Genomic DNA, 20,668 nt, shown 5'->3' with positions numbered 1-20,668 from the left:
ATTCTCTCACATACCTTGCAGGAGAGGGGACTGGTTCCATTTCATGCAGAGGGAAGAGTTACAAGCCTGAGTCACTAAATAGTCTCCTTGGTGTTGGAGGAACTGGATACTGACTAAGTCATATAAGTGTCTTACCCCAAACGGTCTCTTGCCTTCCACCAGTGAGGATTATATTTCTCCAATATCAGGTATTCTTCTGATCTCCTTAAGGCTAAATTACAAGGTTCTCTGGGCAGAAAATCATAAAGTGCCTTGACTTGGATCTTCTCTTCAGCAACCTCAGAGGGTGGCAGAGGAGGCAGTGGCTTTCGTTTCAACGGTTGCACACGGCCCCTGTTGGACTGTGAAAACCAAGAAGTGAGTTGTTTTACTATCATTTTAATAATCTGTACTAAAAAAAATAGGGATAAAGTATCTTGCCTTCTGCCTCACTTTTCTTATCCAGCTATCCCAAGGCAGAAGCCAGGATGGGATAAATGTAGGAAAGGACTAACTATAAAGCTCCTTTTGGCTCCAGCAACACACTCATCATTTTTACATTTTTGAGATCACAAGTTCTCTTGCCAGCATTTTACTGGATTTTTTTCATATCAAAAGTCTCAAAAGATGATGTACTCTTCTTCAATAGTCTCACCTTGTTTTAAGAATTTTTTCTCTCTTGGAAGAAGAAAAATGGCCTTTTTCTTTTCATGTGGTGGCAGCTTGTGCTTGGATTTACCATACTTCCTAAGAATGCTGTTTTCACTGAAGGGAAAATTAATCTCAGCCTCAAAATGACAGGAGCCAAAATATGTTTTTCCCCTACTCGTTTCCCATTAGCAAGTTCTGTCTTTAAATATAGGTAGCCAATTTTAACTGGTCTTTTTTTCCCTTTGACTTTCTTCTAGAACATTCCTTCACAAATTATTGAGCACTTATTTTGGGCCAAGCCTGATCCTAGATTCTGGGCAACAAACAGCACCTCATGAATGAAGATTCTAAAAAGACAACCTTCTCCATTCCCCTCTTGCCTGCCAAAATGATACTCACTCGCTTCTCATTTGACAGTTGGCTGAGCCACGGCCTGCGACGCTGGGTGTACTTTTCTGGAAGCTCCTCATCTGTGCTCAAGCTTATGTGTGTTCTCACTTGTCTGACATTGAAAAGCAATCATGTTACAAATAATTATTTGTACAAAAGGTATCTATAGATCCACTAGATTTTCACAGAAAGAGTAGAAAAATCCAGGTCTCTTTCCAACTGCTTTTTCATTTAGAAGGTTTCCTAATTCCATCTCCCTGAGCAAATTACTAGTTTTAGGAACTTAAGTTTTCTTACGCAGGAACTAGAGATGCTAAGAGTGTCAAGTTGTTATAAAACAAAATTGCGAAAACATGTCACATTCCCAGTAGAGTCTGGTGCATCTTTGGGGCATAAATTATAATCATGGTAATGAAAACTTACTCTGTATCTGGCTTGGTGCTTGTCCTTTTATATGCATTACCTCATTTGATGGTGTCTTTTTGTTATAAATAGACATGGTATAGTGATTAGGAACATGAGTTTGAATCCAAGCTCCACCATTTCATAGAGTGGCCTTGGGTAAGCAATGTAACCTTTCTAAGCCTCAATTTCCTCATCTGTAAAATGGGGATTGTAAAAAAAAAAAAAGTAGGTGTTTTGAGAACTACGTGAGTTAATAAAAATAAATCTTTTAGCATAGTATCTGATATACAGGACACTCCTGTTAAATGTTAGCTTTTTCTGTTAACATGCTGCCTTGGATTTAATTCTTACAGAGTTATTAACTGCCATCAAAGTATAAGATACACTGATAGTTTTGGGGAGACAGATAACTAAGAGAGGATTCTTGCCCTTAAAGGGCAAAAATTACCTATTGGAGCACAGACCTATAAACAACATACACGAAATAAAAATTAAGTGGAGAACCATGCCGCCCACTGTGGGAACACAATGGAATGAACCACTAAGCCTAAAGGATCAGGAAAGGATCCCAGATGACCTGACATTTGACCTAGACCTTTAAACAAATAGGCATTCAACAGGGAGAAAATGAGAGAAGGGTTCCCAGGTAGAGGGAACAGCAGGTGCAAACAGAAATGGTGACTCCACAGGTAATAAAGAAACTGAATTAAATAATTTTCAAAAAATTGCCCTCGGAAGTAGACTTACCGCTTCTGCACTGAACAGCAACAGCAGCAACAGAAAACCGACTGGATGGTGTTATCTGAAAAGCAGATCATTCTTAGCTGTTAGAAAGCCATGAGTATGTGATATTGAGGGTGTCTCTAAGAGGGGGGAGATATGAATTGTTATAAAGCGTATGAAAGTCTCTATCACGCCTTCCTTCACTAGTAGAAGACAAGTAACTGTCACTAAAGCAAAAAATAAGTTCCTGGCACGTTGGCCAGTGTGGTTTCCCTTCTCAGGCTCTTCTCCTCTGGTCTGGTTTTTGCATTTCCTCAGTCTGTGAGTGATAAATGACCAGTGTATTCTCTTTTATCTTTGTCAGGACTAATGTTGGCTAATAAATGTACAAGAGAATAGGATTTCAAAAGCAATGCTCCCCTGGGAAATCTGTTAGCAGGGATTTTGAATTAGGTCTGTCAATTTTTTAAATTAAATTGATTAACCTATAGGCTTTTTTTTTTTAATTCCATCAACATTTCAGTGGAATTTTATTTATTATTTTTTTATCTATTGTAATTTAAAAATGGTTCTAAACCTTAGCTGCATGTTAGAATTATCTGAGGAGCTTTAAAAATATTCTGGAGCTAAGGTCATACCCTGCATACCTCAGACCAATAAAATTAGACTATCTGGGGAGGAATCTAGGTATTTTTTTTTCTTAACTTTAAGTTCTGGGATACATGTGCAGAATGCGCAGGTTTGCTACATAGATATACATGTGCCATGGTGGTTTGCTGCACTCATCAACCCATCCATCTAGGCTTTAAGCCCCATGTGCATTAGGTATTCATCCTAATGCTCTCCCTTCCCTTTCCCCCAATCCCCTGACAGGCCCCAGTGTGTGATGTTCCCCTCCCTGTGTCCACGTGTTCTCATTGTTCAACTCCCACTTATGAGTGAGAACATGTGGTGTTTGGTTTTCTGTTCCTCTGTTAGTTTGCTGAGAAGGATGGCTTCCAGCTTCATCTATGTCCCAGCAAAGGACGTGAACTCATTTGTTTTTATGGCTGCATAGTATTCCATAAAACGTAGGCTCTTAATATGAATTAAGTTTAAAGATAACAATATTTGAAGAAAGAACTAGCTAGTAAGTCTGGGTTATGCCTACACTTTCATTGTCAAGCTTCATCTTTATTTGTGAGATGATTTTCCTTTTTAAAGTCCATAAATAGGCCGAGGGTGGTGGCTCACGCCTCTAATCCCAGTACCTTGGGATGCTGAGGCAGGCAGATCGCTTGAGCCCAGGAGTTCGAGATCAGCCTGGGCAACATGGCAGAACCCCAACTCTACCCCCAAAAAAATTTTTTTTAAATATTAGCCAGGCATGGTGGTGCATGCCTGTAGTCGCCAATACTCAGGAGGCTGAGGTTGGAAGATCCCTTGAACCTGGGAGGTAGAGTCTGCAGTGAGTTGAGACTCTGTCTTCAATAAAATAGAGTGAATTAAATTTAAAATAAAGACCAGAAATAAATTTTGAATTTCAAAAGGAAAATTTTCATAAGACCTGCACTTCCGTATCAGTTCATACTTATATTGACATCGGAAACTAAAGTATTCAGGAGGCAGCAGAGCACCTTAGAGGTGAGCATTCACTTTGAAGGGAGACAGACCCTGGGGTTAGCCCTAGCCACCCGGCTGACTACATCTTGATAAGTCCCTTTACTTCTCTAAATCTTAGTTTTCCCAACTGTAAAAATGAGGCAAATAGTATGTACTCCCTTTGAGAAGCCCTACAAGGCAGAGATTAATGTCTAACTTTATGACTTTGAGTATACTGTTAAATGTTCTGTGCTTCAGTTCCCTCGTCTGTAAAATGGGAATAATAGGATGTCTTAGTAAGGCAATGGTGAGGACTAATTGAATTGATTCATGTAAAACACCTAGGACAACGCCAGGTATACATTAAGAGGGTAATCAAGAAGACTGGCACTAATAGGATTGTGGTGAAGAACCAATTAGATAACATCTTTTAAAGTCCCTGGAACATAGAGGGATCAGTCAGGATCCCAACAAGAATCAGAAGGCACACTCGAATGGGAATATGTTGAGAAAGATTTATTTATAAAAGGAAGTAATTACAGAGATGTAGGCAGAGTGTAGTAAAACTACAAGGAGAGGGCAGGAATGCAGAGCTGAACCGTCACCACACCTAACAAAGTGAGGAGGGAAGGGAGGGCTACCAGAACCCAGGAAGAGAGGGTATCTGTGGCACAGGTCACCTGGAAAAGAGCACTTATCACTCATCTGAGGACACAGATGGCCCAAGGAGACTTCATAGCCAGAAAATCAGGAGGATAAATATCCTTACTCCACTCTCCTTCCCCCCTCCTTGCTGGGCTCTCCATTGGCCTAAGCCAGTGAGAAGCCAGATAGTTTTATGTAAACCACACAGGAGCCAAGAGCAGGCTGGTGAAATGCAGAGAGTGGACCAGTAGGGAGGGGAGCAGACATGACACAGCCAGCCCAGTCCACCCCTCGGCATCCATTTATTCTTTCTTTTTTTCTTTTAGACATAGTCTCACTGCATTGGCCAGGCTGGAGTGCAGTGGTGCTATCTTGACTCACTGCAACCTCCTCCACCTCCCAGGTTCAAGTGATCCTCCTGCCTCAGGCCTCCTGAGTAGCTGGGATTACAGGCACATGCCACCTTGTCCAGCTAATTTTTTATAGTTTTTAGTAGAGAAGGCATTTCTCCATGTCACCCAGGCTGGTCTCCAACTCCTGACCTCAAGTGATCCACCCACCTTGGCCTCCCAAAGTGCTGGGATTACAGGCATGAATCACCACACCTGACCTATTCTAATGTGGAAATCACATATGCCCTCCTCCATCATCCATTCCATGTTCCCGTTTGCCACTGCCAACACCTTGGCTGAAGATGGTGCCCAAATATTCATTCCTGTAGGATTTGGGTCTTTGTTTAGTCTTGTCTTTGTGGGATTTCTACAGTTTTCCATTGACCGGGACTATTAAGAATACTAAGAAATGAAGCTAATGCATTCCCTAATTTTTAAACAAAGTCCTCTTTGTCTTAATTGCGATGCACGCCCCCAATTATACCCTGTTAATCAGGATAATCACCCCAGCTATACTGACCCCCTTCAGGGCCTATAAATTCAGTAGCATAGGGAATCCCACAGTGGCCAGAGGGCAGTTCAACTTTCAATATTTCCTAATACAAGGATTCTTCTCTTGGCAATGGGATCTCCAAAACAAAAACCAAGGTCATAGGGAAAGTAAACAACAATACCCAGTTGATTATGAGACAAAATGGTGAGAGAGGCTGCTCCAGTCTCCACTGCTTCATTTCCAGACTCATGTGTCCTGGCTATGGAAAAACAAAAGCATATCTGCTGATGGTCTAAGACATTGATTGCATCCTACAGGACCGTACCTGAACTTTGCAAGATGTTGTCTTCCAGGTGTGATAGTAATTGAGCCTTTAAAAGGCCATTCTTCTGTTCTATCAAGTCAGCTGCTTTGGAGTTATGGGACACATGGTAAGGTATTCAGGGGACCATTGAACAAGCACCAGTGAGACTAAGAAAAAGCTAACTCCCTTCACGACATGGGTCATCTTGTCAATTTCTGGTTACATCTTCCTACTCTGTCCCTGTTCTAAGAAATTCAACCACATTCCTTTCCCCAAGATCTTTTTGTCACCAATCTCCCAATTTTGTTCCTTCCTAGTTCCCATTGGGAGGCCAATTTGTTTTTACCATTGCCCATGAATCAAGGTAGATCAATGCCTCAAACTATCTTTTTCCCTAACAAAATGAATAAACATATGTGTTTCCTGAAGTTCTGGGAGGACTTTATTTCAACACTGTCTACCAGGCTACCTCTGAATGAGGCTGTAGTACAATGGCTATTTCCTGTTGGTACACATTTATGATGCAGATCTTCCTGTAAATCAAGCCAGAGATTTTTCTTCCATTAGCTGTTGGAGAACTACCCAGGAGGCCACTGGTGTGAGTTAAAGTAGAAGCAGAAAGAGCAAGTACAATGTGAGTAGATGTTGCATGCTTATGAAGCTTTCTGGAAGCTTCTGGATCTGCTAGGGCCCACTTTCAAATATGACACTTCTAGATTAGGATAGAAAACTAGCCCGATTTCATAGTTCATTGAATCAGATAACACTCAGCTCATGATAGGCAGCTTGGATCACATAAATATTTGATAATCTGTGATTGAGCATTTACTCTTTACCAGTAGCAAGTCAGGAGCTAATTTTGAAATGGAAAATAATTATCAGCACAGAGTCAAGGCATTACTCCTTATTCCTAGAGGTTTGTGCTGCAATTTTCTTGTTGGGACTTTCCTGAAACTCCATAAAGCCAGCATCTTGCCCTCTCTTTGCCCTCTATCCCAAGCACTACCAATGACAATTTGAGTAATTGATAACTGAGTTATTTCTCCCAGCAAAGGGTATCTCTGGACCTCTAAATATATGACCAAATAAATCCCAGACCCAACGCTGAATCTGCTTCCTAGAGCCTCTTCTGATATCAATTACTGTATTAGTTGAGGTTACAAGAGGAAACATGACATACTTAGACTAACTTTGAAAGCGTTATTTTAAAGGGACTAGTTACAAAGTAGTGAATGGGGGTAAGGAAACCACAAAAGATACACAGGGAACCAGGTCCAGCAGTAGTGGAACTATCACCACCCCTAGGTTCAAAAGGACCAGGATGGGGAGAGAGAGTAGCGGTAGAGCAGAGATCACTTTGAGGGGATCTGTGATCTGCTGTTTAGGAACACAACAACCTCACTACAACTTCACTCCAGGGTTCCCCATAGGTATACTCCAACCAGAACCCAGAAGGCTTAGAAGGATGTTGAACTAACCCTTACAGATTTTGTTTCCAAGATAGAGTTTAGGATGGAGAGGAATGAAAACGAAAATGTGGGGAACACTGAGTCATCTTAGAGGCTGGCTGCAAAATTTATTCCCTACACATCATCAGTACATATTATTAGTTCCTTTCCTATTAAAGAAGTTGATCTCCCAAATCTACATTCATGCACCAATGACTTGCCTTTCTCTAATCTGGACATCACTATTACTCAGTTGTTGAGCCACAGAAACATGGATGGTCCAACGGGAAACCTTTCTTCTCTACCCGGGACATACAGATCAAGTACAAGCCCAACCAAAGACTCACCTTTGCACCCACTGCTCTTTCATCACTCCCCCTTGATTTAACAACTTTCTCTCTTCCTTTTCCTGCACCCAGAAATTAGTCATTTTCCATGGTCCACCCAAAGACTTAACTTCTGGAGACAAAAATAAAATAAATTACTAATTCCCAACAATCTGCACTACATCATGTTCTTTGGTGTTTGGATTTCAGCTGCTTCTGACTGTCCATTTTCATCTTCTGGGCCTGCTGGTGTCTGCATGAGCAAACTGCCAAAATACCGCTCTTGGAAGAGCGAGTGCATTAGCACTTGAGGACTCTGTTGACATTAGCAGGAATGGGTCTCATTTACATTCTAACCAGTTTATTCCAGTGTTGTTTTACAGCCCCAAATAGATCTGTATCTATCCAGGCCAGAGGATGCAAAACTAAATGTAGGTTACATAAGTGAATGAAGTAGTTCAGAATAGAGTGTAGACTGTGGCAAAATGTTGTGCCCAAGCCCACTCGGAGGTATTCAATTCAAAACTTTAAAAATACTCCCTCCTTCTCCTATATCACCATTTTTCCCTCTCTACTGGATCATTAGCAAATATATACATACATATATACATATATACAGTTACTTTAGCCATTAAAAAAAAAACTTCTCATGATCTTATTTCCTCCATTGATCTGCTCCCTATTTATCGTAAAATCTAGAAATAAATCTCTTTTTTGTTTGTTTGAGGCTGACTGCTCTGTCACCAGACTGGAGTGCAGTGGCACCATCTTGGCTCACTGCAACCTCTGGCTCCCGGGTTCAAGCAATTCTCCTGCCTCAGCCTCCTGAGTAGCTGGGACTATACGCACGTGCCACCATGCCTGGCTAATTTTTGTATTTTTAGTAGAGATGGGATTTCACTATGTTAGCCAGCCTGGTCTTGAACTCCTGACCTCGTTATCCACCTGCCTTGGACTCCCAAAGTGCTGGGATTACAGGCGTGAGCCACCAGCCTCCTTGTTGGTCTCTTGCTGCTTTGTTCTCCACCTCCCTGACCTCTTAATCATGCTAGATTTCCCCCAAAGCTTTTGATCTCTTTTCTTTGTCTTATTCACTCTTTTGATTATCCCATTGCCTCCTGAGCTTTAAAAATCATCTATCAACTGATGATATCCAAATGTACACATCTAGCCCAGTTCTAATTAACTCCAGACTCACCTACCCAAAAGCCTTCTCAAATTTTCCACTTAGATGTCTAGTAGATACCTCAAGTAAACGGGAGATGAAACCTGAACTCTGTTTCTTCCTCCCTCCCCAAATGGGCTCTGTATCACCCTTCCTCATCTTGTCAAAAGCAATTCCATCTTTCCAGTTGCTCAGGTCAATAATCTTAGTCCTCCTTGACTCCTCTCTCTCTCACACCCAGGCCAATTTATCAAGAAAGCATGCTGACTGTGCCTTTAAAAAATACAGTCTTCTCCAGTGTCCATGAGAGATTGGTTCCATATCTCCCCACAAATATCAAAAATTCATAGATGCTTAAGATCCTAACATAAAATGATATTTGCATATCATCTACACACTTCCTCCCATATATTTTAAATCTCCCTGGATTACTTACAATACCTAACACAATGTAAATCATTGTTACACTATATTGTTTACAGAATAATGACAAGAAAAATGTCTGTACATGTTCAATACAGACACAACCATCCTTTTTTTTCCTCCAAATGTTTTTGACCACAGTTGATTGAACCCAGGAATATGGAACCCATGGATACAGAAGGCTGTTTATTCAAGAGTTTCCATTTGGGATGATGAAAAAGTTTTGGAGATAGAGAATGGTTATGGTTCACAACAGTGTCAATGTACTTAATGTTACTGAACTGTACACTCAAATATGGTTAAAATGGTAAAACTTTGATATATATATTTCACCACAATTTAAAACACACACACACATTGTTCTCCCCGCCTCATTCGTCATCGCCATGGGTAAGCCACCCTCGCCTCGCCCGGCTCACACCAATAACCTCCTAACTTCTTCCCGCTTCTCCTCCTCCCACTATGCTTTATTCGCAGCACAGCAGCCAGAGTAATTAATTTAAATCCTAATGTAAATTAATTGTGGGGTTCTCGGATCATGTTACTCCTTGTCTGAGAACCTCTCCATTTCACTCAGGGTTATAGCTAAATGTCCCACAAGAGCCTAAAAAATCCTCCATGATCTGGCCTCCTGTTGCCTCTCATCTCCTCTGAAATAAGCTGCTCATCTCACTCAGCCACACCCCAATGCTGCTGCTGGAGCCACCCGGCCTGCTCTCACCACAGGTTCTTGGCTTTTGTTTTTCCAGAGCACTCATCCCTCCAGTCTTAGCTCCCTCCATTCTCTTCAAGTCTTTGCTCAAATCTCACCTTCTAAGTGAATAGCGCCCTGATCCATTATTACAGCCGCCTGCACTCTCTAACTTTGAGGTTCCTCACTCTGCCCTACTTTTCTCTTTCTTTTTTGGTGCATTTCTCACCTTCTAACATGCTATGCTACTTACTAACTTTTTTTCTTTACTGTTTGTCTCCCTCGCAAGTATGTAAACAAGCACCTTTGTCTATTTTGCTCACAATTATTATATCCCAAGAGGCTAGAACACTTTTTGACACAATGAATACTCAATAATTATTTGTTCAGTGAATGAATGAATGATGTTTGAAAGAGCACAAAATTATAAGCTTGCTCAGAGGATGTACCTGTCTTGATTCATTCCTAATGGGAATTTGCAAACGATATTTGAAACAGAACAAGCAGGTTCATTGGAAGTGGTAAACAATATGACCAGAGAGGAAGAACTTGGTCATGAAAGTCCTTGAAATAAGGGAAGATAAGACCTTGGGTGTCTATATAGTAGGGAGGCTGAATAGATACTGAAGATAGAGAACAACTTGGCCACAAGCCAAGCAGAGCAAACAGTTCTCAGCCTAGAAGCCGTTGGAAAATGGTCCAGCAAGGTGAGCTCTGACCATATAGCCTCATGTTTTAATATAATTATGTAATATCAAAGCCAAAAGGTGTATCTAATGGCCACTTTATCCTTGAGTCATCACTAGCATATTATTCTCTACTTTTTTTTTGTATGCTTGAAATATTTCAAAACTCAAATTTATAAAGAAAAGGAAAAACCCAGAAGATCAAGTAGGCCTGTGATTTGATAGTTAGGCACCCATTCTATGATTGACAACTTTCTACATGTCCATCATTTTTAGCGTTGATGCAAAAGGATTTTTATTTGGCCTCTGTCTTACCTTTTCCCCAACCAGAATTATCATCTTCCTCACTATCCTCAGTAAGAAAATCATTCTGTCACTTCCCCTTTCTAATCTTCCCATGTCTGTGAATGAGTCCACCATAGAAAACTTAGATTCTTCCTGAGCCCCACCCTTTCCACTCAATCTGCCATCAATCTGTTCACAGGGCTTGGCTTTTTCCTTCTTACACACCCTGCCAACAACCAAGGCTAAGCGCTCATCAACTCACACCTATAATTCTGCATTAATGCACTTAGTCCTCACAGTGACCCTGTGAAGCAGATGCCACTTTACAGATGTGGAGCCTGAATCACAGAGAAGTTACTCCTTACCAACAGTCAATGGGCTAGTCAGCAGGGAGCCAGGATTTGAACCTGAATCTAGAGTCTCTGCTCCGAGCTATCTCCTTTGATTCACCCTATGTGCCCATCTCCCTAAAAGCCTGCCTCAGCCAACTGCTCTTCATCCTCAGCACTATATGTTCCCCCACTTTCAAGGTCTTCCATAACTGACCCCACCATGACTCTTTACTATTCACCAATTCCTGCTGCACCAGCTGCTTCCGCTTGCTCTGTTCTCACAGACAAATGTGTTTCTGCCTCCAGCCTGGAAAGGAAGACTTCCATTGCAATCCATTCCCATCTACTCTCCTTTCGGTTCCTAAAGCACCTATGGTCGGCCCTGCCCTGTGGCTCCTAATTAGGTACCACCTGAGACGGTCATTTAAGTTTCTCTGTGTAGGCTTCATCTCTCACAGGGCTTCTCAATCTCACTACTATCGTTTGAGACGGTATCATTCTTTATTGTGGGGAGCTGTCTTGTGTACCATTGAATATTTGGCGCAGCTCTGGCCTTTATGCACTAGATGCCAGCAGCAACATAGCCCCCTCCATTCTGACACCCACACCATCACCCCCTTCCAGTTGTGGAAACCTAAGTGTTTCCAGGCTTCCAGGCATTGCCAAATGTTCCCTGGGGGCAGAATCAACCCCAGTGGAGACACTGGACCAGACTGTAAGCTTCTCAATCTCAGGGACTGCATCTTATCCTTTTTTTTTTTTTTTTTTTTTCTCCCTATTTTTTTTTTTTTTTTTTTTTTTTTTTACTTTTTTTTTTTTTTTTTTTTTTTTTTGTCTTCTCCCTAGCTTCCAGCATCAGTGTCTAGCACATAACAAGAACTCAATAAATAGTTGTTAAATAAGACCCTATGAATATCAACACCCTTACATTACATCTGAGCTCTTTTTTTCTCCACTAATTCATCCTGCCAGCCAGTATTTCACAGCATGATGCTGGCCACAGAGAAAAATGAGTTGACCATGACCTTTTGACTGGGTGGAATGACAAAGGTGAGGACGGAGCTTCCAGAGCTTTGGCCAGCATTTGTGGTGGCTCATAAGCCTAGCCTTTTATTCCAGATATATATATTTTTAAACAAATCCTCATCCAAAATAAAGCACCAAACTATGAGATGTCAAATGAAATACTCTGTCATTCAAATGTGGTTTTTTTTTTTTTTTTTTTCCTGGGTTTTAGACATTTAAAATACACTCAAGCATCTCCTAACAATGTGGATACTTTCTGAGTTTTTTTTTTTTTTTTTTTTCATCAGAAGAACATACGGGGTTGAGCAGGCTTTAGTATCAGGCAAACGTGCAGTCAAGTCACTGCTTCATTTTCCTGGAGCAACAATGTGATTTTGGGCAACAAAATCTGGCAAATGTAGGTAATAAAACCTGTCTTCTAAGAAAGGGTTTCCCCACTTCTACCAATTCAGTCCTTACCATATGCCAGGCATCACAGATAGTAAGATCTTATTACACTATACCATGCTGTCTTACTATACTAACATTATGATTCCCCTCTTACACATAAACAGAGGAACAGAGAGCTTCAGTCATTTATCTAATCACGTAAAAAGCAGCTGAGCCAGAAGTCAAGCCCAGAGTCCATGAGCGTCACAATTAAGGCTATCCTTGTGGATGAGAAGATTAAATAAGATCACAGAGGAGAACATCGCTAGAACATAGGAGCTACTCAGTTACTTTGCCACCGTGTCCCCCGCCCAGTACCCTAGAACTCATTCAGCAAGTATTTACTGGGTACTCACAAAATACATTTCAGGTAACCAAATAGGAGCAGGTGTGGTTTTCCCTCTGAAGACAAAATGGAGGAAAAAGCCGAGTAAACCGAAGCGAATCTTCGGCTCCAACTCCTCTCTTCTGAGCCATCTCTACCCCTGACTCAAAGGCAGATGTTCCCCCCATTTGGGACTCCAGGAGGCTCTCTCTCTCCTTGCAATCAAAGCAGCTCTCAGTAGAGGCTCTCACCCTTTTTCTCAGTAAAGTATAAACGACTGGCATGATGTTAAGTAGTAAACATGCTGTATGCAGCACTCCGCATTACGAATGTCAGACTTACAAACATGTACATGGCTCTGTACTGCAGTGCAATCTCAATCTCAGGGACGGTGCTGCAGTGCCGAGGCAGGTACATCTTTGTATGCATGACATTTGTAATAGGGCGAACACAGAGAAAGGTTTAAGGAACTGGCTCAGGCAATTATAGAAACTGCAAGTCCAAAATCTAACAGGGTAGGCCAGCAAGCTGGAGAGTGAGAGAAGAGTTTGAGCCCAGATGCAGTCTGCTGGCAGAATTCCTCTTTGCTCAGGGGAGGTCTGACTTTCATTGGTTAAGGCCTTCAACTGTGGATGAGCCCCACCCACATGATGGAGGGTGACCCACTTTACACCAAGTCCACCAATTTAAATGTTAATCTCATCCAAAATTACCTTCACAGAAACATCCAGAATAATGTTTTACCAAATATCTGGGCACTGTGTCCCAGCCATGTTTATCCATAACATTAACCATCACGACAGGTTAAATTTAAATAGTTTGACCCTTGAACAACATGGTATAAACATTTACTTGAAGGTTTTCTTCTGCCTCTGTCACCCCTGAGATAGTAAGACCAACCCCTCCTCATCCTCCTTCTCAGACTATCCAACAAGATGACGAGAATGAAGGCATTTGTGAAGAGTCACTTTCACTTCATGAATAGTAAATCTATTTTCTCTTCCTTATGACATTCTTAAAGCATTTCTTTTCTCCATGTTACTTTATTGACCTAGAAATAGAAATTCCATTTGACCCAGCAATCCCATTACTGGGTATATATCCACAGGATTATAAATCATTCTACTATAAGGACACGTGCACACGAATGTTCATTGCAGCATTGTTTACAATAGCAAAGACCTGGAAACAACCCAAATGCCCATTGATGATAGACTGGACAGGGAAAATGTGGCACATGTACACCATGGAATATTATGCAGCCATAAAAAATGATGAGTTCGTGTCCTTTGTAGGGACATGGATGAACCTGGAAACCATCATTCTCAGCAAACTGACACAAGAGCAGAAAATCAAACACCACATGTTCTCACTCATAGGTGGGTGTTGAACAATGAGAACACATGGACACAGAGAGGGGAGCACTACACACTGGGGTCTGTTGGGGGGAAATAAGGGAGGGACAGTGGGGGGAGGGGAGTTGGGGAGAGATAGCATGGGGAGAAGTGCTAGATGTGGGTGATGGGGAGGAAGGCAGCAGATCACACTGCCACGTGTGTGCCTATGCAACAATCTGGCATGTTCATCACATGTACCCCAAAACCTAAAATGCAATAAAATTTTAAAAAAAAGAATACACTGTATGATACACATAACACACAAAATATGTGTTGATCAACGTTTATGTTATTAAGACTTCTGGCCAACGATAGGCTATGAGTAGTTAAATTTTGGGTAACCACCTTGTTCAAGTGTCAAGAACTTTATGTGTGTGGTTGTTCGTTATGTTTTGTTTGTTTGAGATGGAGTCTTGCTCTGTCACCCAGGCTGGAATGCAGTGGCATGATCTTGGCTCACTGCAACCTCCGCCTCCCAGGTTCAAGTGATTCTCCTGCCTTAGCCTCCCAGATAGCTGGGACTACAGGCACGCTCCACCACACCTGGCTAAATTTTGTTGTATTTTTAGTAGAGATGGTATTTCACCACGGTGGCCAAGCTGGTCTCGAACTCCCAACCTCAAATAATCCACTTGCCTCTGCCTCCCAAACTGCTGGGATTATAGGCATGAGCCACCATTCCTGGTCGAGTTAAGAACTTTGAAAGAGAAATTGCTGGTATCAGTCATAAGGCAGGAGTATCTGGGACTAGAGAAAAGCTTCCCCCAGCTCACTGACCTCACAACACATGGCCACACCAATAATATTCCCCTTGGTTGCCTTCACTCTCTTCTGCAGCCTGGAATTTAGGAGAAATATTTTCAAAAATTCTTATGTTTACTGATTCAGTACCAAAGACAATTGCCTTTAAAGAAAGGTACAGACTAACCCCTACCACTGCTTTAATTATGACCTAATTTTATTTAATTCCCCCCTCAAAGACCAAGAGCAGCGGTGAGCAGAAAGGCAAACCACTGACAAGTTTGTGGTTCCATCCTCTGCCCAGCAGAGTTGCTGCCCGATAAATAATTATTGCGAGAAGAAAAATCACACAATGAAAGCCAAACAGCTCCCTGGTGTTCTCTTGCTTGGCATGACTTTCCAAGACAGCAGCCATCTTTATTTACAGGGTTTTTTTAATAGAAGTGTTGGGCCAACGTTTCATTAATACTTTATTTATAGAAGTGTTGGGCCAAAATTCATTCCAATGCAGGTAACGAGGAGTATTCGATTCATGATCATTTTCAATTTACAGCAGCACAGGTGTTCCGGGTAAGCAAATAGAGCGTGCACTTCCACAGGCATTCTGTGATTACAGAAGCCATTCCTTGAATTGTTTTGCCGATTGACCTGCAGAGAGAAAGCTCTTGAGCTTTTAGCAAATTCCCAACTTAGGCAGCAAGTCATGCATATCAAGGGCCTTTGCCAGAGCGACAAAAATGCCCCAGAGATAGGCAGTGACTATTTGCCTGCCAGAAGAAAATGTGGAAAGAATATATTTAGGCTTGAAGATTATCAGTGAAGAAGCTGAGCTTCCCCTCCCAGGCTTACATTTTCACTGTTCTTTTCATCTACTTCTTATTCTTCAGCAAATATCCCTAATGATGAGTCTCGGGCCAGCAAATCAGAAATAGGGCATTTGCATCAGCCCTAATCTGTGACCTTTAGAAACGCAACCTCTGTCATGGAGTAGGCGGTTGGCTCTCCCATCTTTGACAGGTGTGTTTTTTTTTTTTTTTTTTCCTGGGAAGGATTTGCCCCGCTCTGTTCTCTGGGACAGGCTCCTATTGGCATTCCTTCCGCCCCCAGAGGTTCCTAAGTGGTGGCAGCTGGGCTGATTGGGAATGGGTTTCCACCAGGGGGCACTGGAAGAATGCGAAAGTGAGAAGCACCCCTTCGCAGAGCAGCTCCTAAGGTCATCTCGGAAGAGGACGAAGGAACAGACGTGAAGAGCTGTGGCCAGGGCTGAGTGGGACGCAAAGCCACTGCCGTTTCCTCGCGTCGAATGTTTTGAAGTTTACGTCATCACCTCCAGTTTATCCGCTGGCATTTCCGATGTCAGGGTTTCGTTTTGAATCGTGCTTTGAGTGAAATGCATTCCTACTGAATTTGGTCACCATAATAACTGGCACATGGCTAGTGATTTTCATTTAAAAACACGGCTTGAAACTAGCTCAGTTTCGAGAGCTGCCTTAACCCAAAGACCGGGCTGTCGCCCAACCCACGCGCTCCAGGTTATGGTTTTTAAATGAAGAATGTCTGATGCCGGCTGCTTTTGCAGTTGACGGGGCTGTGGTGAGCAACGAAGCCTTGAAAACTTGCGACTTTGGAAAAAGGCTCTGGATGACCAGAGCTGATTCCGTAAGTTTGCTGCAAAATATGCCTTTTTTTTTAACCCCAGAAATTTACAGAAAAGCCAGACTTCCTCATTATTCTGCCATAAATGCCCACCACTACATCTATTTCTTAACGGCCTTTTGAAGATAGGCATGTTTTCGCCACGTTAACCTATATTATCTGGGGAGCGTGACACGTAACTAGCTTGGCTATAGCATGGATTTCTACCTCAGAACAGGAGTTAGAAAAGGCTTCCACGTGCGAGAGTCAGACTTCTTGATTTGGAGTTAGATGCCAAACCAAGACCCCAAACCAAGCAGAGGGAAAAAAGGTAAAGTTGGGACACTGAGTTTTTCACATAAATGTTTATTCAATTTAGAAAGTTATCCTTTATTCTGAGTTTATGCCCTTTTTACATTTGGGGTATGACGTGATCCTTTATATACCTGGGGTATGTCTGTGTGTGTTCCCACGTGTGTTTTTTTCCTTTTGATACTAAAATGTCCATTCTTCTAAGAAGCGATGGTCCTCAGAGATGTTAGTTTTTCTAAATGTATGGACAAAAGAAGTGAGCAATTTGTGTTAGACCCCAGAGTCTTCTATTGTTTTGTTTTTTGACATTATACTGCTGGCGAAACCTTAAAGGAGGGAGAACTACTTTACGGGGATCATTGGTAACTAAGAGAAAACAGGCACCTAACAGGACACCAAACTGATCAATTTGAGTGGAAGATAAGAATGGTGCTTGAGCTGTCTATGGCCTGTTGTGTGTGTGCGGTGGGGGGTGGGGGAAGATTCTAGAAGCCTGGAAGCTGGATGGCGTACCGGGCACCAGGTTAAATAATGTTCCCGGGAGTAAAACGTGCTACAAGGAAAGGCAGAGTCTCCCTGATGTTGGCTGCTCATCTGTTCCCCCGCTCCAGCAGGGCAAGCCCCCAGGCACAGAGAGCTGCCACCCAAACCCTTGTTTGGTCTATGCAGCAATTTTTCTGTCTTTCTCAGAAGGGGCTGATGTGAGTTGGACTTCACAGGCACCTTGCCTGCAACCTCTCCCCTCCTCCACGTCTCAAAACCGTGTTTCCTAGAACACTGTATTCTGTGAGCTCAAAGTTCATAACAAGCTCGCAGACATCACACCCAAGACATCGAGCCAGCTTGTGATGGGAAGAAGCACTTGGCCACAAGGCCCACGGGTGTGGCTGGCCCTGGGCAGGAAGCCGTGCTGCTCACTGACCCTTGGTGTGAAGGGGGTGTGGGTGCTGATGGGCTGGGGGTGCTCCACAGAAGAGCAACAGGGGGATCCGCAGTAGTTACAAAAGGCGGCTGCGGTTATTACCACACACTTGAGGCAGTGATAAACTGAAATGATTTAAAGACAAAAGAAAAGACACAGCTAGTGTCCATTTTAATCTTGAGCCTATTTTTCAGAAAGGGCATCAAACTCCAGCCCCAGGCAAAACGGTGGTGAAAGTGGCCAAGCCCTTTTTTGATCTGCGGCTCCTCCTGCTTTTGCCACAAACTTAGTTATCTATTGTTGGAAACAAATTATTGTGAGACCTGATGACTTACAACCTTTTTCTCACATTTTCCATGGGCCAGGAGTTCAGGAATGGTTTAGCTGGGTGCCTCTGGATCCAAGTCTCTCATGGAGTTGCAGTCAAGCTGGGCCCGACAAGAGCTGGAGAATCCGCTTCTAAGCAGATTCCAAGCAGGTCACAGTGCCTCGGTTCCTTGTGATGGAGATTCTCCATGGGCTGCCTGAGAGTGCTCCCAACAAGGCAGCCGATGTGCAGGAAGCCAAAAGACCGAGATCACAGGAATGGGAGCCGCAGCCTCTGCAACCTGGCCTCAGAGGTGACATTCCATCACTTTTACCATATTCTAATCACAAGAAGTGGGGTACTAGGTCCAATTCATACTCAAGGAGAAGGATTGCATAAGGGTGTGAATATCTGGAGGCAGATATCATCAGGCCATCTTAGAGGCCATTTACCACAGCTACCCTCCTTATCTTCATATTCATAATAGTAATAATGGAAGGAGCGATCTAACAAAGTTGGTATGAGAATCAGATATAAAAAAGAGTAAGATAGGACTCCTAAAAGAGAGGTCCAAGAAAGGCAGTGTGACCAAAACGTCTTTACTTTACCCTCAGATCCAGTTATGGAGATGAGCCCAGAAACCTGCCTTTTAACAGTACCGCAGGCCCGCCAAGACTTAAAACCACCCTTTCTACTCTGTAAGTTGGAAATAAAGAAAGGCAGAGCAATTAGACAAACAGGGGAGCTAAGAGGTAAACTTTTTAAGCCCCCAGATGCTCTCCGTTGCCTTGTCCTTTAAATAACTCTCCTGTTCTCAGGGCAACTGTGAGTTGATGGAAACGCTGGCAATACCAAGTACATTTTCACAAACCGAACCTCACCGGAGCAGTGCCCTGAGACCCCACTGAGAATCTCCCATCAGTGTGATCAATATCCCATGCTCCACAATTACCTCCTCCTACCCTATAGCGGCCTTTGAAGCCAGGCTTCTATGACAACACTTAAAACAACAGATGGTTTTGGCAAATGACCCTGACAAACATATTTAATTTTTTTTTTTTTAAGAGACAGGGTCTCACTTTGTCTCCCAGGCTGGAGTGGAGTGGTACAGTCACAGCTTACTGCAACCTCAAACTCCTCAACTTAAGCAATCTTCCTGGCTGGACTTTTTTTTTTTTTTTTTCTTTGATGAACAGTAATACATCTTGAGGCATCACTTAGCGTTCTACTTGTCAACAGTAAACACACATTGTTTTACCCAGCAGAAAATGTAGCCACATCCAGCTGCAATTTACAGGGAAGAAAACAGGTGATTCTTACCAACAAATCAAATTAACCTCAGCTGGAAAGGACAGTGAGATTTCATCAAATCCATGCCAGAGAGAATAATCCTCAAAATACCCACCAATAGGTAGTCCTCTATTTAATCCCTTGGGCAATCAAGTCCTTGTCTCCACCCTCACAGTGATTTATTTTATATGTAACCAAATCCTTCCTGCTGTAATTTACAGCATTTTCTTTAGTTCTGACCTTGAGGGAAATAAAGAGCAGATGCTCACACAGCTTTTAATATTTGAAGATTCTTAAGTCACTGCTGAGCTTGTCCTGCTGTTAGGGTGGAAGGGAGCACAGGTTGCTGCTTTTTCACTTTTTCTGCTTTGCTCTGCTTGGCCTATATTTCTGTTAACAGGAGTATTGTTTTTATCTGAGTGAATTAAAGACTATGAGTTATTTTCAGTTTAGCACAACTGGAATAGCCTGGTCTATTTTTTTTTTTTTTTTAACAAAATCTACCAACAAATGCTGGCTTCCATGAGGGGATTTGGCTTAAACAGATGACATTTAAAAATTACAATCAATTTTTCCTTAATGCCACCTAAAAGTCAGAAATGTAAAAACTTGACTTTGTTGGCTGGCCTTTGATTGCTTTAATCTGATATGACTGAGCTTTGTTGAAGCTTGGTTCCATCGTCATCTAGAATTAAAATCAAAGACAGTATTTTCCTTCCTTCTCCGCACAACAAGGCCCTCTGAGTCTTAGAGGTAAATGAATATTTCCAAAACTGCATATGGGACTGAATAATCTCCCACAGCAACTCCCAAAATAAAGTTCTGAAAGCACCTCTCATGTTTATTGTTTCTTAATATCTTGTTGCAAGGTGGGCAAAAAGGGAGTTGCCTGGGCTAAAGGCCAGGAGACCAAGTTCTAGTTCTGGATTTTGTTCAGCCTTTGTGGATCACGGTTTGCAACTTTATATATATATATACAAATATACACATACACACACATATATACAAGTTTAAATATATAAAAAAATAAGCGCTCTTCCTTTGAGAGAGCTTCCATGCCAGGGAGAATAATTCTCAAAATACCCCACCAATAGGTAGTCCTTTATTTAATCCCTTGGGCAATCAAATTCGTGTGTGTGTGTGTGTGTGTGTGTGTGTGTGTATAAGGAAGAGAGCTTAAATCCCCAGTCTTGCAAGTCTCATACTTGGCTGAGTGTGGTAGCTCATGCCTGTAATCCCAGGACTTTGGGAGCCCAAGGTGAATCATTTGAGGTCAGGAGTTTGAGATCAGCCTGGCCAACATGGTGAAACCCCATCTCTACTAAAAATACAAAAATTAGCCAGGCATGGTGGCACGTGCGTATA

At 42.3% G+C, this 20,668-nt stretch overlaps 1 protein-coding gene across 1 annotated transcript in view; it reads right to left on the bottom strand.

Annotated features, from left to right (window-relative positions):
* Positions 1-20,668, bottom strand: part of TXK (TXK tyrosine kinase) — a 68,818-nt gene that overhangs the window by 45,697 nt on the left and 2,453 nt on the right. Inside the window, exons 2-4 of the mRNA XM_017540320.2 lie at positions 2,173-2,227; positions 1,030-1,132; positions 136-341 (exon numbers count right to left, since the gene is read on the bottom strand). Of these exons, the coding sequence (XP_017395809.1) occupies positions 136-341; positions 1,030-1,132; positions 2,173-2,227 (364 nt within the window). The remainder of the gene's footprint in view (positions 1-135; positions 342-1,029; positions 1,133-2,172; positions 2,228-20,668) is intronic.

Source organism: Cebus imitator, unplaced genomic scaffold (assembly GCF_001604975.1).
Source record: "Cebus imitator isolate Cc_AM_T3 unplaced genomic scaffold, Cebus_imitator-1.0 Scaffold124, whole genome shotgun sequence".
Taxonomy (NCBI): Eukaryota; Metazoa; Chordata; class Mammalia; order Primates; family Cebidae; genus Cebus; species Cebus imitator.
Note: the sequence above shows the minus strand (reverse complement) of the source record. Positions and strands in the feature narration are given on the sequence as shown.